At 39.5% G+C, this 22,819-nt stretch overlaps 1 protein-coding gene across 1 annotated transcript in view; it reads right to left on the minus strand.

Annotated features, from left to right (window-relative positions):
• The window catches only part of TNIK (TRAF2 and NCK interacting kinase), a 169,070-nt gene that overhangs the window by 26,248 nt on the left and 120,003 nt on the right, over window positions 1-22,819 (minus strand). The window contains exons 17-21 of the mRNA XM_060150000.1: window positions 22,619-22,782; window positions 20,488-20,585; window positions 19,586-19,609; window positions 13,790-13,974; window positions 1,284-1,413 (exon numbers count right to left, since the gene is read on the minus strand). Coding sequence (XP_060005983.1) covers window positions 1,284-1,413; window positions 13,790-13,974; window positions 19,586-19,609; window positions 20,488-20,585; window positions 22,619-22,782 — 601 coding nt within the window. The remainder of the gene's footprint in view (window positions 1-1,283; window positions 1,414-13,789; window positions 13,975-19,585; window positions 19,610-20,487; window positions 20,586-22,618; window positions 22,783-22,819) is intronic.

The following is a 22,819-nucleotide window of genomic DNA, read 5'->3' on the forward strand; positions in this document are numbered from 1 at the left end:
CGCGCTGGGAGATTTATATGCCAGCATGACACAATGTCAACTTCAGCAGCCAAGTCCATTTTTCATTTCAGGCTTCCGTGAAAGGACTCTTTAAAGTCTACTTGAAAGATTCGGCAAGGCCATAAAACGAAATTCTAGCAAGTTGCTTTGTGAACTAGTCTTCCAGTTATAGCTCTACTGCCCATTATTATTTCAAAGGCCTTATTCATCTCAAAACTACAGTTCCTTTCTTTCTAACAAAAATGAGATGCCCTCTGCCTTTTTGGAGAGCAAAGCCTGCTATTACTGTTTTCCAATCTACCCTAGCTGAGGAAGGGGAATGACAGATGATATAGGTTTGTGTTCCAGAAGGAAGAGTGGGAAGCGATATCAAGCAAAAGGAGAGCTTGACGCTATGGAGAGGGTGAAATAAAATAGGTAACATTTATTGGATGCTTAGATGCATTAACTCATTTAATCCCCTCAATCATCTTGTGAGTCATATATTATTACTTATGAAATTTTATAGATGACAAAATTGTTGCAGGGAGAGGTCAAGTAACTTTTGCCCAATGTCACCAGACATTACTTTCCTTCCAAGAAAAGACCTGCTTGCACGGTGATGATGAAGTGAAAAAGAAGAAAAGACGGATTCTAATGTGTCCAGGCCCTTCTTATCGGCACAGATACAATGGGGAAGTTGTGCATGCTGGAGGGACAGGTGCAAGGGAATGTGTGCCCCCTGCCCCCAAATGATGTTCCTAGAGTTTAAAAAGACAAAATTCCTCAAAGTGCTCAGGTGCATTTTTAAGTACATCTTCGGATTTCTTTGTTCTTTCACCAGTATAGCTTAATAGTCTTTAATGTTAATTTAACCAGATAAGATGATATCACCATTTCTAGGAACTACCGAGCATTTTCTACATAAAATCCACAAGGATCAAACCTCGGATGGGGAGGAGAAGACATAACAAGGCCACTGATGTTATTTGGATAGACCATTCATTTCTGTTTTCCTGTGGTAGGAAACATCTGGGTTTGCCAGTCTTATATCCTCAGGCTCAAATGCTATATTCCGATTTGCACAGCTTCCACTGAAGGATCTGGACAAATGTGATTAAGCTCAGAAGGATGCAGGAAAGAAGGAAGACAATTAAAACCACTCATCCATTTAGAAACACGGGCCCTTCTCCCTCCCTCCACCCCATTCCCTAAAATACAAGCAGTAAGCATCCTCTGTGAAAGCTCTAATATAAAAGCCAATTAAGAAATGCACTTCTTCTACAGTTTTTATACCAACTTACTTCTCTTATCATCAAGGTCCCTTCTCTTGAAATACTGCTGCTGAAAGTGTCTGCGTGAGAGGTCTCCAGCCCGTGCGTGCCGACCATTCCCACATTGTACGGCTCAGCGCTCCCGGGGGCTCCTGTGGGTCTGAAATGGGAAGGAACAACATTCACGACAGTGTACGTTTAGGGAACACCTGTTTCCTGTCCACAGTAATATTTTTTATTGTAGTGAAATATACATAACATGAAATTTACCATTTTAAGTGTAAAGGTCAGTGGCCTGAAGTACATTCCACTTTCATCTTTAATGCTGCACGGATGCTTGAACTGAGGTCCCACTTCTGCAGCGTCCCCTCTGGACCTACTCTCCACTCGGCAGCCAGCGTGAGCAACCGGGCTCTGCATGATCTCTAAGCCCTCCCTACCCTGTCTTTGACCAGCAGGCGCCCTGAATTTTGCACATGCTGTTCCCTCTGCCTGGAAAGCTCTCTCTCACCCTGGCTCTTGGCTGGTTCCCTCTCATTTACCTGATTTCATCTTATCTGATACTTTCCCCAAGAAGCCTTCTCTCACCACCCATCAGTGCCTAATCCCACTAGCCCCTCTTCTTTCTCTTCATCCTTTTTCCTTAATAGTTCCCATTGCAATTTGTAATTCTTTATCTTTTCGACTCTTAACTTTACTATTCTCTCTCATTAGAACAGATGCTTGTGAGGGCAGAATTCTTGTCTCTTTGTTCATCCCTGTATACCTAGTACCCAGCATAGAGCTTGGCACAGAGTAGGAGTATAAAAAATAATCATTTCATAAGTGGGTTTTACACTATTTAGAGAGAAGAATATCAATTAAGGGCACTCTGGTATACCAGGCACCCATTAACAAGGCTGTTTAACTCAAGAGTGTCCAGTGCTTTCTAAAACCTCTGTAATCACCCCACACTGTGGTATATTTATTTCCAGTTTGTCTCTTGCTCTTGTGTTTAAGATACAGTGGGAGAAGGCAATAAGATCTTGACATCTCTGCCCTGAGAGCAGAGAATGAGGGTTGCTGTGGCCCTTGGCATAGAGCACAGCACCGTGGGAAACTGAGGACCAGGCGGGCAATGCGGCCCACTTGCAGGACTTCAGTTTTCAATGCTGGACCTACTGTTACCCTACTGTGCAGCCAACTCTCTTGTAAAGTGGGTTTTTTAAAAATAGGAAAGGCACCAGTATTTGTTTCTCTCAGGTGTATTAATTACATCTTTTACCATTTTGTTATTTTCTTTTAATTGCTTCTCATACATTAAAAAAGCGTCTCTGAAGAGAAATACCATATGATATCACTTATATGTGGAATCTGAAATACGACAGAAATGAACCTATGTACGTACGAAACGGAAACAGACTCACAGACATAGAGAAGAGACTTGTGGATGCCAAGGGGGAGGGATGGAGTGGGAGTTTGGAGTTAACAGAGGCAAACTATTACATATAGAATGGATAAACAACAAGGTCCCACTATATAGCACAGGGAACTGTATTCAATATCCTGGGATAAACCATATGGAAAAGATCAGAAAAAAGAATGTATATATATGTATAACTGAATCACTTTGCTGTACAGCAGAAATTAGCACAACACTGTAAATCAACTATACTTCAATAAAAGATAAATTTAAAAAAGTAAAAAGAAATGTACATTCCCACCAACAGTGCAAGAGGGTTACCTTTTCTCCACACCCTCTCCTGCATTTATTGTTTGTAGATTTTTTCTTGTTGTTTTTTGTTTGTAGATTTTTTGATGATGGCCATTCTGACTGGTGTAAGGTGATAGCTCATTGTAGATTTTTAAATTTTTTTAAATTAAAAAAAAATTTTTTTTAACATCTTTACTGGAGTGTAATTGCTTTACAATGGTGTGTTAGTTTCTGCTTTATAACAAAGTGAATCAGCTATACATATAAATATATCCGCATATCTCCTCCCTCCTGCGTCTCCCTCCCACCCTCCTATCCCACCCCTCTAGGTGGTCACAGAGCACCGAGCTGATCTCCCTGTGCTATGCGGCTGTTTCCCACTAGCTATCTAGTTTACATTTGGTAGTATATATAAGTCCATGCCACTCTCACTTCGTCTCAGCTTACCCTTCCCCCTCCCCGTGCCTTCAAGTCCATTCTCTACATCTGCATCTTTATTCCTGTCTTGCCGCTAAGTTCTTAATAACCATTTTTTTTTTTAGATTCCCTATATATGTGTTAGCATATGGTATTTGTCTTTCTCTTTCTGACTTACTTCACTCTGTATGACAGACTCTAGGTCCATCCACCTCAGTACAAATAACTCAATTTCGTTCCTTTTTATGGCTGAATAATATTCCACTGTATATATGTGCCACATCTTCTATATCCATTCATCTGTCAATGGACACTTAGGTTGCTTCCATTTCCTAGCTTTTGTAAATAGAGCTGCAATGAACATTGTGGTACATGACTCTTTTTGTTTTTCTTTTCTTTTTTTTTTTTTAGCAGTACATGGGCCTCTCACTGTTGTGGCCTCTCCTGTTGAGGAGCACAGGCTCCGGACGCGCAGGCTCAGCGGCCATGGCTCACAGGCCTAGCCGCTCCGCGGCATGTGGGATCTTCCCAGACTGGGGCACGAACCCATGCCCCCTGCATCGGCAGGCGGAGTCTCAACCATCGCGCCACCCGGGAAGCCCCACTACTCTTTTTGAATTATGCTTTTCTCCAGCTATATGCCCAGTAGTGGGATTGCTGGATCATATGGTAGTTCTATTTTTAGTTTTTTAAGGAACCTCCATACTGTTCTCCATAGTGGCTGTATCAATTTACATTCCAACCAACAGTGCAAGAGGGTTCCCTTTTCTCCACACCCTCTCCATCATTTATTGTTAGTAGATTTTTTGATGATGGCCATTCTTACCTGTATGAGGTGATACCTCCTTGTAGTTTTGATTTGCATTTCACTAATGATTAGTGAGGTTGAGCATCCTTTCATGTGTTTGTTGGCAATCTGTATATCTTCTTTGGAGAAATGTCTATTTAGGTCTTCTGCCCATTTTTGGATTGGGTTGTTTGCTTTTTTGATATTGAGCTGCATGTGCTCCTTGTATATTTTGGAGATTAATCCTTTGTCAGTTGCTTCATTTGTAAATATTTTCTCCCATTCTGAGGGTTGTCTTTTTGTCTTGTTTATGGTTTCCTTTGCTGTGCAAAAGCTTTGGAGTTTCATTAGGTCCCATTTGTTTATTTTTGTTTTTATTTCCATTTCTCTAAGAGGTGGGTCAAAAAGGATCTTGCTGTGATTGAATTGATACAGCCACTATGGAGAACAGTATGGAGGTTCCTTAAAGAACTGAAAATAGAACTACCATATGACCCAGCAATCCCACTACTGGGCATATACTCTGAGAAAACCATAATTCAAAAAGATACATGTACCACAATGTTCATTGCAGCACTATTTACAATAGCTAGGACATGGAAGCAACCTAAGTGTCCATTGACAGATGAATGGATAAAGAAGGTGTGGCACATATATACAATGGAATATTACTTAGCCATAAAAAGAAATGAAATTGAGTTATTTGTAGTGAGGTGGATGGACCTAGAGTCTGTCATGCAGAGTGAAGTAAGTCAGAAAGAGAAAAACAAATACCATATGCTAACACATATATATGGCATCTAAAAAAGAAAATGGTTATGAAGAACCTAGGGGCAGGACTGGAAGAAAGATGCAGGTGTAGAGAATGGACTTGAGGTCACAGGGAGGGGGAAGGGTAAGCTGGGACGGAGTGAGAGAGTGGCATTGACATATATATGCTACCAAATGTAAAATAGATAGCTAGTGGGATAGCAGCTGCATAGCATAGGGAGATCAGTTCCGTGCTTTGTGACCACCTAGAGGGGTGGGATAGGGAGGGTGGGAGGGAGACGCAAGAGGGAGGGGATATGGGGATATATGTATATGTACAGCTGATTCACTTTGTTATACATCAGAAACTAACACAACATTGTAAGGCAATTATACTCCAATAAAGATGTTAAAATAAATAAACAAATAAATAAATGTTTTTAAAAAGTAGAAAAAAAAAGGCATCTTCAGTTTCTTGGATCCTATCAAAATCCAAGGACTTGATGGAATATTCAATCTAAGAAACAAGAAACACACCAGTCTTATGACATCTCTGGGACAGAGAAGACACCTGTCAAGGAGTTTTATCCAAAATGGAGAGGCAAAAATATGAAGAGGTGAATCCAGACAAAAAAATGTACAGGAAGACACTTACTTTGAAATTACTAAACTAGAGCAGTGGATTGAACACATTTAAGTACAGGTTAGAACTGATGTGTTTGGGAAGAAACTCCAAAGAAGCATTTTCAATATTTCACTCCCCGAAAGGAGCTATTAATAGTGTTCAAGAGACACGGAAAAAGAAATTGCTGTAATGAATTCCTGGTGTATTGCTAGATTGGCAAATCAGAATAATTCTCAAAACTCTGATTTCTTCACTCATTTATTTGAAAATTTGTTTTATCTTGTATGCAGTTTATTTTTAGTTGCCTTAAATTCTTGTTTAAGGTAAGGTGGTATAAAACAAATAAATCAGTAAATGAAGCATTTGTCAAGAGCCAAAGTCTCCTAGGACAGGAGGTACTTTCCTTCATCACTCAGGCATTCGTTGCCAGTGTCAGAGGCTAGATGGACCTGGTGGCTGCCACTAGGCTAACACTGTACAATCAAGTTCTCTTTCAGAGTCTCACCTGAGTTCAAAGATTAAAGATATTTTGGCTCCACATCTGTTTTTACCCCAATGGTGTTCTGATTCTTTTTTTTAAATTTAATTTTATTTATTATTTTATACAGCAGGTTCTTATTAGTTATCTATTTTACACGTATTAGTGTATACATGTCAATCCCAATCTCCCAATTCATCCCACCAACCCTGCCCCGCCGCTTTCCCCCCTTAGTGTCCATACGTTTGTTCTCTACATCTGCGTCTCTATTTCTGCCCTGCACACTGGTTCATCTGTATCATTTTTCTAGGTTCCACATATATGCGTTAATATACGATATTTGTTTTTCTCTTTCTGACTTACTTCACTCTGTATGACAGTCTCTAGTTCCATCCACGTCTCTACAAATGACCCAATGTCATTCCTTTTTATGGCTGAGTAATATTCCATTGTATATATATACCACATCCTCTTTATCCATTTGTTTGTTGATGGGCATTTAGGTTGCTTCCATGACCTGGCTGTTGTAAATAGTGCCGCAATGAACATTGGGGTACATGTGTCTTTTTGAATTATGGTTTTCTCTGGGTATATGCCCAGTAGTGCGATTGCTGGATCATATGGTAATTCTATTTTTAGTTCTTTAAGGAACCTACATACTGTTCTCCATAGTGGCTGTATCAATTTACATTCCCACCAACAGTGCAAGAGGGTTCCCTTTTCTCCACATCCTCTCCGGCATTTGTTGTTTGTTGATTTTCTGATGATGCCCATTCTAAACGGTGTGAGGTGATACCTCATTGTGGTTTTGATTTGCATTTCTCTAATAATTAGTGATGTTGAGCAGCTTTTCATGTGCTTCTTGGCCATCTGTATGTCTTCTTTGGAGAAATGTCTTTTTAGGTCTTCTGCCCATTTTTTGGATTGGGTTGTTTGTTTTTTTAATATTGAGCTGCATGAGCTGTTTATATATTTTGGAGATTAATCCTTTGTCTGTTGATTCGTTTGCAAATATTTTCTCCCATTCTGAGGGTTGTCTTTTCGCCTTGTTTGTAGTTTCCTTTGCTTTGCAAAAGCTTTGGAGTTTCATTAGGTCCCATTTGTTTACTTTTGTTTTTATTTCCATTACTCTAGGAGGTGGATCAAAAAAGATCTTGCTGTGATTTATGTCAAAAGTGTTCTCCCTATATTTTCCTCTAAGAGTTTTATAGTGTGGTGTTCTGATTCTATCCAAACATTTAAATCAGAAATATCTCAACATGGATGAATTTTCATGAAAAAGGTATTTCCTAGAGCTATTTCCAATCCGACAATTCCTTAATTAATTTTCTATATATCTCAGTTAAATTCTTCCCCAATTTTTGCATTTTCATCATAATTTTGCTAAAATTACCATCACTGGTTCCAATCCTTTTCTATGTGAATGTTATAGCAAAAATGTCATACACCAGTCAGCTTTTTTGTCCATATCATCTTTCAAAGGCTCTGTGTTCACTACTTCTACCAGATCCAATTTTAAAGGTGTAAATTTTATTAAGATTTGATTCACTGTCAATTTTTAATCAATAGTGTTAGTGTTAACCACTGTCAGTTTTACATTTCGCTGAATATTTTTCTGAGACTATTTTTTTCCTGAGTCAATTTTATACTTTCAATTTTATGAGCCAGAACTGCTTCATTTATGATAAATTTTTATGGTGATCATTTTGGGCTGTTTTGAGTTTTATTCTACATTATTTCTACTAGTAATATTCCACATAGATTGACTAAAAGATGATAATCTATATTCCTTCCTTTGTCAATTTTCTTCTAAAATAGTGAGCAATTCCTCTTACTTTAAGGTTGTTCTATTGTGCAGGATTTGTCTGTTGTATTGTGAATCTTCTGTATATACCTGCTCATTCTGTGTACCTTGTATTAACTGCTCACACCACTAATTTTTCTGCTACCATGTCGTCTGATATAAGGTAATGGCTTTTGATGATGGAAAATTCCCTAAATTTCTGCGTGCTCCAAAGTACTTCTCTATACATTTCTTTTAAAAGGCAAACTGCAGCCCACAGTTCGTGTTTCAGGGACTGCAGAACATTTTTAAATCGTAAAAGGAGACATCTTGCTGTGTCTGTTGTTGTTGATCACTTCCTTCTGTCCTTCTTACTCTCTTGGTTGTTCTTTCATCCTCTGTCTCTGTATGTTTCTTTTATGGCTCCAAGCTCCCAACTCTGCCACGTCAATCTTCATCAACCCCTTAGAAATTCTTTCGTGCATTCATTCATTCATTTACTTGTTAAAAGTTTGTTATGTGATATACATTGTACCAGACGCTAGAATATCTGAAAAATAAGACATAACCCTAAACTTCCAGAGGATTATAATCTAATGGAGGTTGAGAGACTAATAAGGTACATAAAGTGATTGGCAAAAGACAAAAAAATTAGTTTAGCAATGCAGTATTTCTAACTCAGTAAGAAGGCTTAAATAGAAGAGCAGAGGACCAACGTCAGTCAGAAGTTATTCCTCTCCTTCTCCTTCCTGTGTTTTCACAATCCTTCTCTCCTTACTGTCTCCTTCTTCCAATCAATAAACAAGATAAGGTCTCTCCTGTCTCCCATTTCATTAAAACATCTCTCTTGACCTTAATTCTACCCACACACAATTCTACCCACACATCTCTCTTGACCCTAATTTACTACCCACACTTACATTTCTCTTTCCTTAAAATTCTCCTTGCAAAGTTCTCCAGTTTATTCCTTAACACACTCTGGTTCACTCCCCAGATGACTACTTCTCATACTTGACTTCAAGCACCTTAAGGAAACTCCCTAAGTCATTTCTAAGCTCTCTGTTTCAATGATTGCTCTTTGACATGGTGTTTGGTCTCTTGCCTGTGTCTGATATGACTGATCACTCCACCCCATTCTTCTGTACTCCTCTGGATTTTGAGACAACTTTCCCCTGGTTTTCCTTGTATCCCTTTGTTCTGTTTTCTTCATCAGCTCCTCTTAAATGCTACTGGTCCCCAGGATTCTGCTTCACTCTATATAACCTTTGTACAGTGTTACTAACAGGGAAAACTGTGGGGGAGGGGTAAGGGGTTGGGAGTCGGTGGAGGGAGTAACATGGGAACTCTATACTATCTGCTCAATTTTTCTGTAACTCTAAAACTGTTCTAAAGAATACAGTTTATTAATAATAATTTTAAAAGGCAATGGTTTAAAAACGCTAAGGCTAAAACAACTATAACATTTTATAGTTAAAATAATCCTTTGTTCTAAAAATTATTTTTCTGATATAGAGTCTGGGTAGGAAGAATCAGTTGTCTGAATTTCTATAAAGACTGTGAAAAACAAAACACATCAACTAATTAGAAAGAAAACTATAGAAAATTTACTGTAATTAGGTCACATGTTTAGAACAATAATCTCTAACTGGATTTGTCAAAGTGTTCCTGCAGGTATTGATTTAATTCGATTCAATATACATTTATCGAACACCTGCTACATGAAAGGCCCTTGGTTTGGCACTGGGTAGTGGATATAAAAGCTGAAGAAGACACGGTTCCTGAAACTACAGAGATTAGCATCTGGAAGAGCATAAAAAACAACGCAGATACTCAAATGCATGGCAGATGTAAGTGAGAATGTGGGATAGGGAGAGGAGGTCATTCCAAGAAGAGACAACATTGGAAAAGTGCAAGGCATTCGGAAAGAATAGTGAGAAGGTCAGTTCAGCTGGAGCATATGCTGTGACAGTCATGGGGCCTAGGCATGAAAAGAGTTGTAGGGCACTAGGGATACAGCACGACCACAGACACACTTCTACAACACGACTCAGACCAAAGACTGAACCAACGGACAGGACGGCTGAGAGGACGGCAGGCAAGAGGCGGCGTGGGCACAACAATAGCCTGGCTGGTGAACGGGGCCAGAACCATGGCTCTCTAGTGAGACTGGGAAAGAGGGGACATGTGGCTTTCAATGTCCAGACTGCATTTTATGAGATGGTGCAAAACTCAGGGACTGCAATAGCAATAGGTGGTCCTAGCGATGAAGACCACGCCTCATATGTACTGATCCGAAGCATGTGCTGGCCCCTGAGGGAAGAGACTGATACTGAAGGCTGCCTCTTCAGCTTGCTTGCGCTGATGCAAATCAGCTTGTGTGCCTTTCATTCCCTCCCGCCTATTCTATGAAGCTTTTATGTTTTCCCTGATTATAAAAATAGTGCATGCTTTACATAAAATTGGGGCTATACATAAAATAAAATCCCTTTGATTTGTATAATCCACAGGTAACCACTGTTATAATTCCCCCTCACGCATTATTTTTCTATGCATGAGGCACTGGGAAATAGTGCAGTTGGTTAGTTATGGAATACAATCTTAGTTATGTGCACTCTTATAGGTTAAGCCTCACACTATTAACAGGAAGCCAACACTGTACATAGAAGAAGCTGTTGTTTTGCACATCAGGATCTCCAGCTGCTTGTCGGAATGGCTGCGCTCTATTTCTAAAAAGCTCTTTTGTATAGACTTCATGATAGTGAACTGTGTTGCAATATATTTATATAATTAATATAATATAGTAATTTTTTGCTTTAAAAAATACAGCACAAAATGTGACGGTTTACCTTAACAGTAGACAATAAAGATGATAAGAATGTATGTAAGAAGCAGTCTAACTCCGAAATGTCTTATTCCTAAAGAAACAATGGATTTTTTTAATAGTATGAAGTTTCTCATGCTGTAGCAGAACAGACTGTATATGTTGGGTTGGCCCAAAAGTTCGTTTGGGTCTTTCCGTAAGCTCTTATGGAAAAACCCGAATGAACTTTTGGGCCAACCCAATATTTTATATTCACAAAAGTGCATATATTTGGCAAATTGGAATAAACACACACATACACATGCACACACCTGTATCCTGTTTCTTCTCTGAGTATGTTTCATATACAATTACATATTTTAAATGTTCTTTAATGGACAGTCATGTCAATCTGTTTAAAATTTAGCAATTCGTCGAGAGCCATGTCAAGTTTTGCCTCCACTATAAGTATTCAATGAGAGCCCATGTATGACTTCTTGGGATTACAGTAATAGATCCTCTGAATGCCTTTACCAGTATCTAGCCTGTTCTCTTTCCAAATCACTTTGATGAAATGATTTCGCTCAAACGTGGCACCAATCATGTCACTCCCCAGCTCAGGAGACCTTTGACGGTTCCCCACTGGCTACATGATCCCGGTCTGGTTTCACTAGTCCAGACTTTCCCCCCGTCATACCATCTATATTCCCACCAAATGTAACCTCCTGTGCCTTTACTTCAACTCCCCCCACCTGGGATTCTAACATCACTCCGTGTTCCTTTCTACCTTGATGACAGTTATCTGTGTACACGTCTTTCCTCTGGATTAGGCTATAAACACTTTGAAGCCAGGATTTGCAATTTCAGTGCAGTGCAGTTAAGTGTAAATCAAAGTCACTGAAGACCAGCTCTATTCCAGACACCAGGCAAGGTGTTAAGAGTAGAGAGTAAATAAGGCTTAATCCTCACCCTCAAGGATCTCACAGCCCAGAGAGGGAGACAACATGTAATAAATAACCTGATTCAAGGTACTCCATGAAATGGCAGGAATGCACAGGAGACACCATGCAGCACAGAGGAAGGGATGGGCTCTGCCTGTACGGCCTGGGCCATGATAGGTGATTTCTAAAGGAACAAGAGAGTGCCAGACAGCAGAGAAAGTGCAGCACAGCATGGTATATTTAGGCCATTTTAGAAAGGTGGGGGAAGAGATGGACTTGCCTTTAGAGATACGAGGGTAAATACCACTAAGAGTCTTACAAAATATGACAGGAGGCTTAAAAACCAAATGCGACTTAACATCTCTTCCAAGGCTATTGGTTATTCTTCCAACTATTGATATTACTCTGAACTTCTCCATGTATAATTTTGTCTCTCTCCAACTAGAATGTAAACTTTTGGAAGGCAGAATTCATGTCCGCACTTCTTGAATGTCTCAAAGCCCTCAGGATGGGGTCTAGCACACAGTAGAAGTCTTACCAATCTTTTAAATTCACAATCCACCCTCATAGCTGTATGCTCAGTGCTTGAAGGGAATTCAAAACATCTGTTAGAAGAATGAACCAATGCTGAGTTAAGACAAAAACTGAAAGGACCAGCATATTTTGTGGCAATGTTCTGGATTAGTGATTTTGCCTCTAGAACAACTTTATTTGCTGTTAAAAAAGCAATTTAATGCAATTTGTTTCCAAATGTCATATTTTAGCATATTTATGGTTGTCAATAACTGGGTAATCAGCAGTAAAATAACAAGTATGGATTTTCAGCTACGATAATTGGACTTGTCTCTCAGAATTGCTTGTATGTAACGATCGTTAATCAATGGATGACATTTCCTGCAGACTGGGAGGCCCTGTCTCGCCAGCCTCTGCTGGACAGGACTGTAATCTGTGGCCTGAAATGACGTCTTCTCTATAGGGAGTAAATGTGGTGTGATGACCAACAGTGGTAGCTGAATCAAAGAAATGGAAATGAAGGAGGAGTGAAGATGGAAAAGTTAGCATTGCTCTTTATCAACGTTATGGCAAACCAGGGCTGGGCACCTTGTGTTTATTTGGGAGAGGAAATGAGAGATGTATGTGAGTGTGACTGTATGAATATGTTTGTTTGAATTGGGGAAGTAATAGGGGAAGAGGAGAGGTTCTTTTCTAGGATCCAGTCTGATGAGAAAAAGGGAAAAGAAAAGATAAGTAAAGGCTGTAAATACTAAGGGAAAGCTAGGTAGCTATAAATATCTAAAAAAGAAGACTGTACGTGGTGCCGTCACAGGCTGCAGCAAAGAGGATCACATAAAAGAGACAATGGAGAAGATGAAGTAGAAAATCAGGGGGGTATTTAAGTCCAACACTCAGAAGCTTCTCTGCAGGTTTGTTCGACTCCTGATTGTTTTGCTGGGATGCTAACCCATGCTGCCTCCTGCATTCCACCTTAGTGGTGGTGGTGACAGTGAAATATACGTCTCATGTTGTCAGTTTTAACCCCTAAATGCCATTGCCTATAATTTTGCTCTTTAGTTCTAGGGTGTGGCTGTCAGTATCACTTGCCCAGAGATGACAGGAACCAAGAAAGCATCACCCAAGGGATGGTGAATGCCACAACAGCTCAGACAAAGCATATGCAGTCCTAGAAATGCTACATATTCTAAGTAACTGTGTCTAGGGAGAGGGGTGAAGATAGAACTATGCTCTAATAAAAACGTGAATCCCCAAAGTCAACTTTGCCCGAGACTCATAAATGATCTTATATTTAATTCATATTTCCTGTCCTTTTGTCTTGGAGACCTAACCTCTCCTGACCTACAATGATGAAGCAGGTCTCGGGAGGGACCTCCCTGGTGGTCCAGGGGTTAAGACTTTGCCTTCCAATGCAGGGGGTGTGGCTTCGATCCCTGGTCAGTTAAGATCCCACAGGCCTCAGAGCCAAAAAACCAAAACATAGAAAAACAGAAACAGGGCTTCCCTGGTGGCGCAGTGGTTGGGAGTCCGTCTGCCAATGCAGGGGATGCAGGTTTGTGCCCCGGTCTGGGAAGATCCCACATGCCGTGGAGCGGCTGGGCCCGTGAGCCATGGCCGCTGAGCCTGCGCGTCCGGAGCCTGTGCTCCGCAACGGGAGAGGCCACAACAGTGAGAGGCCCGCGTACCGCAAACAAAACAAAACAAAACAAAAAAACCCAGAAACAATATTGTAAAATGCAGGTCTCTTACATCAGTCTGGGTATGTCGCTGACAGCCACCGTCCCATCCTGGGTCTCGCTCTCTCCATCTTCCTCCTCTTCATCACTGCTTTCCGACTCCTCACTCGAGGAGGAGTAATCCGTCACTTTCTTCAGTGGGCGGTTTGTTTCTTCAATCCGGAGTTCTCTTAATTCTTTGGCTAATGCCGTCAGATCCTACAAGAGAAAAGCGTGTCCAGCGTATATGAATTATAGAACGACCAAAGGGACATCTCTCAGCAAGTCTCCGACTCAAGCAACAAGAAATAAACAAGAAAAAAAAGCTCTCTATAGAACTGTTACAAACATAGTTACTGCATGAAACCAAGAAAACGATGTTTGTAGCGCGGAGAAACTAGAAAAGAAAGATGAAATAAATTTAAACTTTGTTCACAACCAATTGCTAGACTGAGACTGTTCGGTTCTGAATCTGCATGTGTATATATGTGTATGTGCACTGTGTGTGTACACATATATACAAACACTGGGTTCACATTTTATTTTGGGAAGGTGAAGTTGGTCACCCACCCTCATAGTTAATTACCCACAGGATTAGAAATTATTCCAAGTATTTTGAGACTCCTGCCCAAGCCATAGTCATGGACTTTCTCCTCTTATGATTGCTACTGTACCAAAATCTAGCATCAGTCACAGAACAGAGCAATTCCCAAGGTTCCAGCTGCTACAATGACTCATTTGGTGTGTCATCATTCCCTGGACAGCCGAGGCACCACATCAAATAATGGCCCACCCCAAAGCCCAGTGCCACTGAAATTTAGAGCCACAGAGCTGAGTTAATCAAGAGGAACAACAAAATAAAACAAACAAAAACAAAAAAGAGTTCTCTTCCAGGACGATAGGTGTTTCATTTTCTTTTGTTTGATATTGCGTCACCTGGCAGAAACCCTGGTGGAGAATACTGAAATGAATGTGCAAACACCAAAAGGAAGAGGTAGATTTTCAGTTTTCCATGAGTATGATGAAACCTTTAGCCTTATGGATGTGATGAGGTGGTATTTAATCACCAGGCACATGGCAGGCGGTGTGCTGAAGATCTGACTACCTTTTATTGTACATGCTTTCAGAGCAATGCAGAGGGAAGCAGTTCTGCTAAAGCATGGCCGCTCTCATTTGCATGGTTAAACTGCCCTTGGCACACAGCATGCAAGTGAAGAAAAAGCAATTTGACATCAGTCTTACCATTTCTCCCTATATTAGTGACCCATGTGGGAATCAGAGCATTCAGTGAGAGACAGGGGATTAGGGAGAAAGAAACTCATTTGAAGATACTAAATCCCACAGTTTTCTTACGGCCATATTCTCTCTTTATTTCAATCCAGAAATGTATTTGCCCAATTCACCTGATGTAAGGTTAGAGCAATATAGGTGATCTAAATGACATCTGATAATCTATCCTGATAGGTTAGAAGAAAAGTTGTGATAAATGTGTGTAATTAAATTATAAATATAATTTTATTTTGAGAAGACAACAGATCATCCTGTTTCTTTACTGGTGCCTATATGCGAGGCATTAATGTATTGGTTAAGACTAAGGACAGAAGATGCTGCAGGTTTTTTATTTGGTCTAGAAATTTAGAAAGTTCAAGGTGTTACGTGAAGGATTCATTTCTTTCTAATTTCATAAAAATCAAAGGGACAGCAATGACAACTTTTACATTTGTTCTGTAGTCATTTGAATTGAAGCCCTTGGAAAAGGGAAGCTTTTGAAAATTCAAATTGTGCATTTTCCACCCAAACATGCTCGCTGGGCTTTTACACACATGCACACACACATGGCGTCAATCTCAGTGGATATAGTTATCCCATCCATGAAAGTGAAAATAAAATTGTATTAAAAAGACTCAAACTGTTTAAATATAATGTACACCATGAATGAAGAGGAAAATTACCACACAGAATTTTAGGCAAATTTATTTCCGGTTTCTTTGGTATTAAAAAGACTCAAACTGTTTAAATATAATGTACACCATGAATGAAGAGGAAAATTACCACACAGAATTTTAGGCAAATTTATTTCCGGTTTCTTTGGTGATGGGCCAAAATAAGAAAAGCTAATGCTCAGATTTCAGCTTTTTACTTCTTATTTCCTCTTGACAATTGCCAATGTTTATCTTTATCAAATTGACGAGAAAGTGAAGGGTATGCTACACTTGAGCACATTGGGAAAATACAGTTTAGATATTTGTTAAAACAATTAATGAAAAAGGACATTATAATCCTCCAAACCAATAAAATAATTAAAAATTAGATAAATTTATTTTGTATTTTTCCTTCTCTATGTTAGGACCATGTATGTCTCATCAAATAATACAACTAGCATCTAAAATGTTACTTGTCATTAAAAAAATTTTTATTATAATTTAAAGAGAGAATATGGTTAAGAGAGTTTATTTCTAATGTCAGTAATTCTGAGTAGAATATAATAATATTAACTATGATTTATTTAAATTAATAATACATTTTCCCCATGGGTTGGTTTTCCTTATCACTGACATTTCAAAGCAAGACAAAGAAGATTTAAAAAAATCAAAACTATTTAGAAATATTTAGCTGGTCCAAAGTCCATTGATTTAAAGTAACTCTCACTTGTTAAAATCACCTAAATTTCTCCAAACACTGTATTTAGGAACACTTTTAAAGCTCTGACCTGCTTTATAATTTCACTTTTAATTAGAGGTTTTTTTTTTTTTTTGGTTTCTGTGTTATTAAAAAGCTATCTTTCCTGAAACTTTAGAAATAATTGCAAATTCCTTTTAAGTTTAATTGGTAACAGCTTGGCAGGTGAGACATATATGAAAATCCCAAGGTACCAATAATGAGTAACTCAAAACTAATACCCCAGCCAAAGAAAATTAATCTTCCATTGCCCATAGTCTGTATGTTTAGCTGAAGTTTTGTTCCTTATCCATCCACCCTGGAAAAGCTTAGAATAGCAAAGTTATAGGAAAGAGACATGATCTAAAACTGACACCATTGTGTTCAGATCCATTTTCGTATGTTTTATTTTCTGAGAATACCAATCTTCTCCATATAATGAGTTTTTGTGGTAATTTATTGCTTGACTGTCTCAAGCCTGGAGCTAAAAAGTATTAAAAAGAGGAAAAAGTGCTATTTACAATAAAAATATTTGAGAATGTATAACTGAAAAAGAAATATGGCAAAATGTTAAGCTTTTTGACTAGAGAGTAAAGATATTTAAGGGGCTCTCACCCAAAGGTTTCTTTCATGTAACACTTTTTAGAATCAACTTGATATAATTTTTCTTTCAAAAAGGCTTATTTAATCTGACAATTATGCATACTCTGCTTTAAAAGGTGCTCTTTTGGGTATCTTTTTAAAAATAATATAGTTTATGCAAATTTTAGTTCAATTTTTTAAACTATTAAAATAATAGTTAAAGATTTTAAAGTTGTTTTGTTCTTTACATATTAAAATAATTCATTTCCTTTTTAGGAAATGTAAAGATATGACCTGGGGGAGTCACTTGACTTCGAATCTTCAACTGAGGGAAAAAAGGTTTGTTCCAGTTCTGTCCAGTCTATGGATGTGCTCTGGAATTTGTCAGATTTCTACATACAATACAAAAGTGGTGGTAAAGCCAGTGTTTGCTTATATATCTAATCTTCATGACATCTATTTAATTGTGCTAAAGTAAAAAGAATATTTATTTTGGAGGGTTGTATTAAATAATCACAGACTACGCTGTACAATCTCATGCCCCATAGGAAGGAATGCCAAATGCATGGACACTCCCCCAGACTGACTTTTATGGAACTCAAATAATTAAATTAGCAATAACAAGCAATATGTTTTTGGCATTTTAAGACTGCTCATTTCAAACTCGGGTTATCTAAATGGCATATCAGTCACGGTGGATGGAAGCATCTTAAAACCTAGGAATGGAGATGGGAGAGAGATTTAACTCAAGGTGTTTTGACTGTGGCACTACTGCCATTTGGGGTGGATAAGTCTCTATTGCAGGTTGTTTTCCTGTGCACTGTAGGTTGTTGAGCAGCAGCTCTCCGCTCTACACACAAGACGCCAGCAGCACCGCTTCCCACCTCCAAGTTGTGACAACCAAACTGACTCCAGACTTTCCCAAATGTCTCCTAAGGGAAGGGGAGTTGGGGGTGGGGGATACTCATCCCTGGTTGAGGACCACTGGGTTAGGTAGAACCAAGGAATCCTGTGTTTTGGATCCGTGATACTCAAGGGGTAGGGTTAGAAGAATCATGTGGAGGGCTTTTTCCAGTCATCCATGGCTCTAGAGATTTTGGTGTACAGCTTACACCCCCTCAATTATTTGTACCTCTGTTGCCTACCTCTCATCTCTGTCCAGTGTGCTAGAGTATATCCTGAAATAAATAAAGCAATTTTTAAAAGCCTAAAATATCCTGGGTTAACCAGATGAAATCCACGAGAGCCCTTTCCCTCATGACAGCCACCACCAAGCTAATTTCTGGACTCATAAGAGGAAACCTTGAGCTGTGCACACACACGACCATTTTATTGGCAGCCTGAGCACCAGAACTGTTTGGGAGAAAACTGATAAAATTTGTGATAATCCCTGAAGGCTGTAGCACAGAGCAATTAAAAACATTTCCCTTTTTTCTTTCTATAATGCCATCCACACACTGTAGACATGTAGAATCTTTTTTTTTTATATAAGCAATAATTCTTTAACTACGATAATGACTTTCTAAATCACTCTGAATGGTGAGGAGGTCATAATTCTGAAAAAGTGATGCTTTTTGGTAAAGATCAGACACATAGAAACATGCTTCTTCCACCAGAATAGCTCCGCGCCTCAGGCCCTGGCTTTACATAGCGCTTCACACTTCAGAAAATGCTCCCGCACTCATGATCTTGAGTGAACCTAAACAATCTTGTGAGCGAGGAAAGGCAGGTGTTTTTATCCCCATTTTACAGATGAAACTGGCCCCTCCAGTTATTTATTGGGGGAGCCAGAATTTGAAGGCAGCTTGTTCACTCCCAAAGCCTGTGCTTTTTCTACATCATTTCAGAAAAACGGTGCTCAGCCTTAAAGCCATAATGCTAGCCTTCAGATTCCATGCGGTTAGGACTCTTTGCAGAAGGCCTCTCTCTTCCAAAACAACTCCACTATGCTGTATTCATGCAGGTCTGACAAACAGCAGTGAGGCAGTCATCCTTCTTAGCAAGCTACTTAAGATTGGCAAAGCCATATATTTTTCTAATGGAAAAATGTCACCACAGATAAGGAAATCAAGTTACTTAACTCGCCAGGATTCATTAACTAAAGTTGACGTTGCTGCTGACGCTGTAGTTAATGTCCCACAAATTAATCTAACAATACCCGGTAACTCCTTGTTCACAAATCACACACTATAAATGGGGACGACCCTAGAATGATGTCTCTTTTCTTTGTTAGTAAAACTGCCATCCCCTAGCAAGGCTGGCGAGTGCAGGTTAAAAGCTCAGGCTTTGCTACTGGAAGATACTAAGATGAGAAACTGTGCCAATAACAAAGCACCGATGCTTATCTTTAGCTAGACTGGAACGTTGGAAAAGTGACATTTTGGCTAGAAGGAAGGTCTCTGGAGCTATACACAGTGTCTGAGGGGCTCAGGCTGGCTTCTGTGAAAGGGCTCTCCTCTCAGCAGGTCACTCCAAAGGAATGAACTTTCATCTGTGATCCAATTGGCCACCTTTCTGAATATCAGCCTCAGGAAGTCAGTTTATATTTACATCTTGTGAAAGCATGACCAAGCAAATAGGTAATACTAACCTCATCTATAGCTTTCTTATAGCTCTGAGATAAGAGGAAACCAATCCAGAAGAATCCACATGAGGGGGAAAAGCCGGAAGAAAGGCAGCAGGTTAGACACAAAATGGAAATTGTTAGTACACAACTGATAAATGCAAAAAGGGCAAGAAGAACCTCAACCCAGAATGGTGTGAATGCCCTTCATTGTTACCCTCACTGTACTTCCTTACTTTAAAATGTAAAAAAATAAAGTAAACGAAAACATCTTCACATCCATTTCACAGAAAAGATTCTTGGAAAATTTAAATAAAATAAGTATATAATAACTCATTCCAAATTAATTTTCAAATTTCCACCTCCATCCTCTTATTTCTTTCTTTAAGGCTATTTGGGGTCTGACGTGTTACAGCAATGAAGCTAGATTTCAGGTTGTCAGCCCCCTATCAGACCATGCTTATCAAGTTTTGGTCTAGAAAATACAGTCCTAGAGCAGCAGAAATGCAGCAGAAAAATTGTAATATTAATTCATGTGGAAAATAATACAGGGAAAGGCTAAAGTAAAAAGAATATACAAGAAAAATCCATAGGAAGTGCCCAAATATTCTTAATTGTTACTTTCAACATCTTTTCGCTAAAGCTGCTGAGTAGAAATTATGGAATAATGTGAGTTATTTCTCTTCCTGTTTTATTCTGTAACATAGTGCTAATGATCAGCAAAATAACCAAGAGTAGATAAGCAACCCAAGATCTGTTCATTTCTTTCCTAATCAGGTGTGACTTCCTTCCAGATGCTCCTAGCATCCGTTCTTATTAATCTCAACATTTTTTGTTTCATAGTCATGAGTGCATCCCCAACCACTTTATCCTGCGGGTTCTCTGGGAAATTAAAAGAGTTCAAAACTGTTTGAGAGAAAAGCACTCACAGCCGGTCGACTCGGTCGGGTAATTTCCCTGGATTCTTCAGGTTTCACCTTGGAAGGCTCATGGGGGAGCACAGGTGATCCTTCCGACTTACTGTTGGCTAGAGGAAAAAAACAGAGGGCCAAGAAAGATAATGACCGTCAGAAGGTGCTGGCTCAAGTTCTGGAGTTCTGTGGTGAGTCAGCCTTGGAAATGACTCAGCGGACACCTCATTCACTTAGGCAAATCCTCAAGCACATCCGTGAAAAATCAGTAAATGTTCAGGCAAACAAAATCAGCCATACGCATTTAGTCTTATAACCTGGAGGTCACTGGTAATTATAGGAAAAACTAGCCAGCACCGCCATTTACTGAGCACTAATTCTGTGTCAGGCTTAGTGCTAAACGCTTTCTATGTCAATTGTCTCGTTGAATCCTTGCTCCAACCCAATGACGTGGCACTGTTTTCCTGTACGACAGTTGAACACAGAGAGATGACACAACTAGCCTAAGGTTACACTGAAGTTGTGTGCAGAGCTGGGATTCTGTATGATTTCTCAAAGTCCTATTCTCAATTAGTATACTAAACCAGCCTCCCGAGTTAGCATCCTATGTTTGATTTCTTCCTTTACCACTTACCCATCAGGATAAGTTTTTCTGATGAACTGTTGTAGAAAAAAGTAGAAACCTGTTTTATTCGGAGGAATGATTTTTAAATGGGGGGAGGAAAGGGGAGTTGTCTAGGGTGAGGGCAGGAAGGAGAGTGTTGGTGATAGAGCAGAAGGGCCCTAGAATAGAGGTTATAGAGCAAGGGCTGGGGGAGGGCTGCCTGACAGCTACAAGTGAAGAGCATCCCTCCGATTTACGAGCTTATAGGTAGAGAAGAAGCAATCTAAGGTGGGAGAGATTCTTTTGTTTGGTTTCAAAGTGGTCTTTCCTGGGTAGGGATACACCAGGGATATGAGTGCTTTTAACCCAGGAAAACTAAAGGCCAAAGGAAAGAAGATAAGAATTAAACCTGAACCAGATCAGAGAATTAAAATGGTATACCTAAGTTTGGTTTTCTTTAGCATTTGCTCTAACTAAGCAAATTAAGTTGCTTATGAATAGAAAAAAGGTAAGGGAATGGCAGTTTTCCAAAGTAAGTAACTTTATATCTGGATCAAGGCAACAAAAGTATACATAGCTCTGGGTGGTGCCACTGATGTCAGAAGACTGCACATAGGGGCAGCCACAGGCCAGTTCCTATCCCAATTCATAGACACAAGCATTGCACGTCTGACATCGACCTTTCCAAAATGTACATACATTTGAGTTTACTCAAAGAAATATTAGGAGGTAAAGTATAATTGTGTCTAATGAAGAGGCTAAGGGAGAATAAAGAACTGGTGATTTTCATTAGGCAGAGTAATTCATAAGTGTTTTCCGCATTGCACTTCAAAAAAATCCCGGTCTTTATTACTTGGAGGCCAAATTATCTTCTGAAGAAGATTATGCAGAAAGAGTACATTTTGATTAGCTATAAACAATAGGTTATCATGTATAATTAGCTGGACACATTAATGTTTTTCACAAGCTTCCTCATTAATGAAAACTAAGCAATGAAGAATGACTTGAATTAAATGGTCAGAGAGGCTAATTTTTACCTCTCTAATAGGAAAAACCAGAAGAGTCAAGTGTACTTCTTAAGTCATAGATTTTATATCTTCTCTCAAGTGTATATTTATTCTACATTAGCCTTTATTAACTTTCCCTTTGAAAAATACCTTGTATTCTGAACACAGTTGACACAAGGGGAAGAGGATACTTGGGGGTCCATGAAACTCTAACCAATCAATCAAATGGAAATGGAAATGCAGGTGACTGATGACTACGTTTTCAAGTAAGACCAATATTCTGTGATCTCCCTGGAGAACACTGGTATCTGCAATTAGAAAGCATTTAGTCCACACTGATGTCACACATATAACTGGGGATGGTGGTCCACTCCCCTAAGGAGACTGAGGCTGAGAGCAGTTAAGCGGCTCTTCAGCATCACACAGTGGTGGCCATGCCAGGACCAGAAGTCCTGGAAGTCAGGAAGTAATCTGGTTCCCTGTGCATGGCTCTCCTCCTCAGGGAATGCTGTCCTGGAAAGGTAGGGGAAAGCGTTACCTCGAACCCTGGTCCGTTCACTGGATCCTGCTTGTGACCCAGGTTGAGAGCCTCCTTGGGAGCTGGGCTGGGAGCTAGGGGTGCTGGAGCTGGAGGAACTGCCACTGCTGGTCCTCTGCAAGGGGCTCTCCACGATGGGCTCAGTTCTCCGGAGGTCAGGGTTGCTGCATGGACAGCAGAGCACAGAGATTACACTCTCAA

This window comes from Lagenorhynchus albirostris, chromosome 5, assembly GCF_949774975.1.
Source record: "Lagenorhynchus albirostris chromosome 5, mLagAlb1.1, whole genome shotgun sequence".
In the NCBI taxonomy this organism is placed as follows: domain Eukaryota; kingdom Metazoa; phylum Chordata; class Mammalia; order Artiodactyla; family Delphinidae; genus Lagenorhynchus; species Lagenorhynchus albirostris.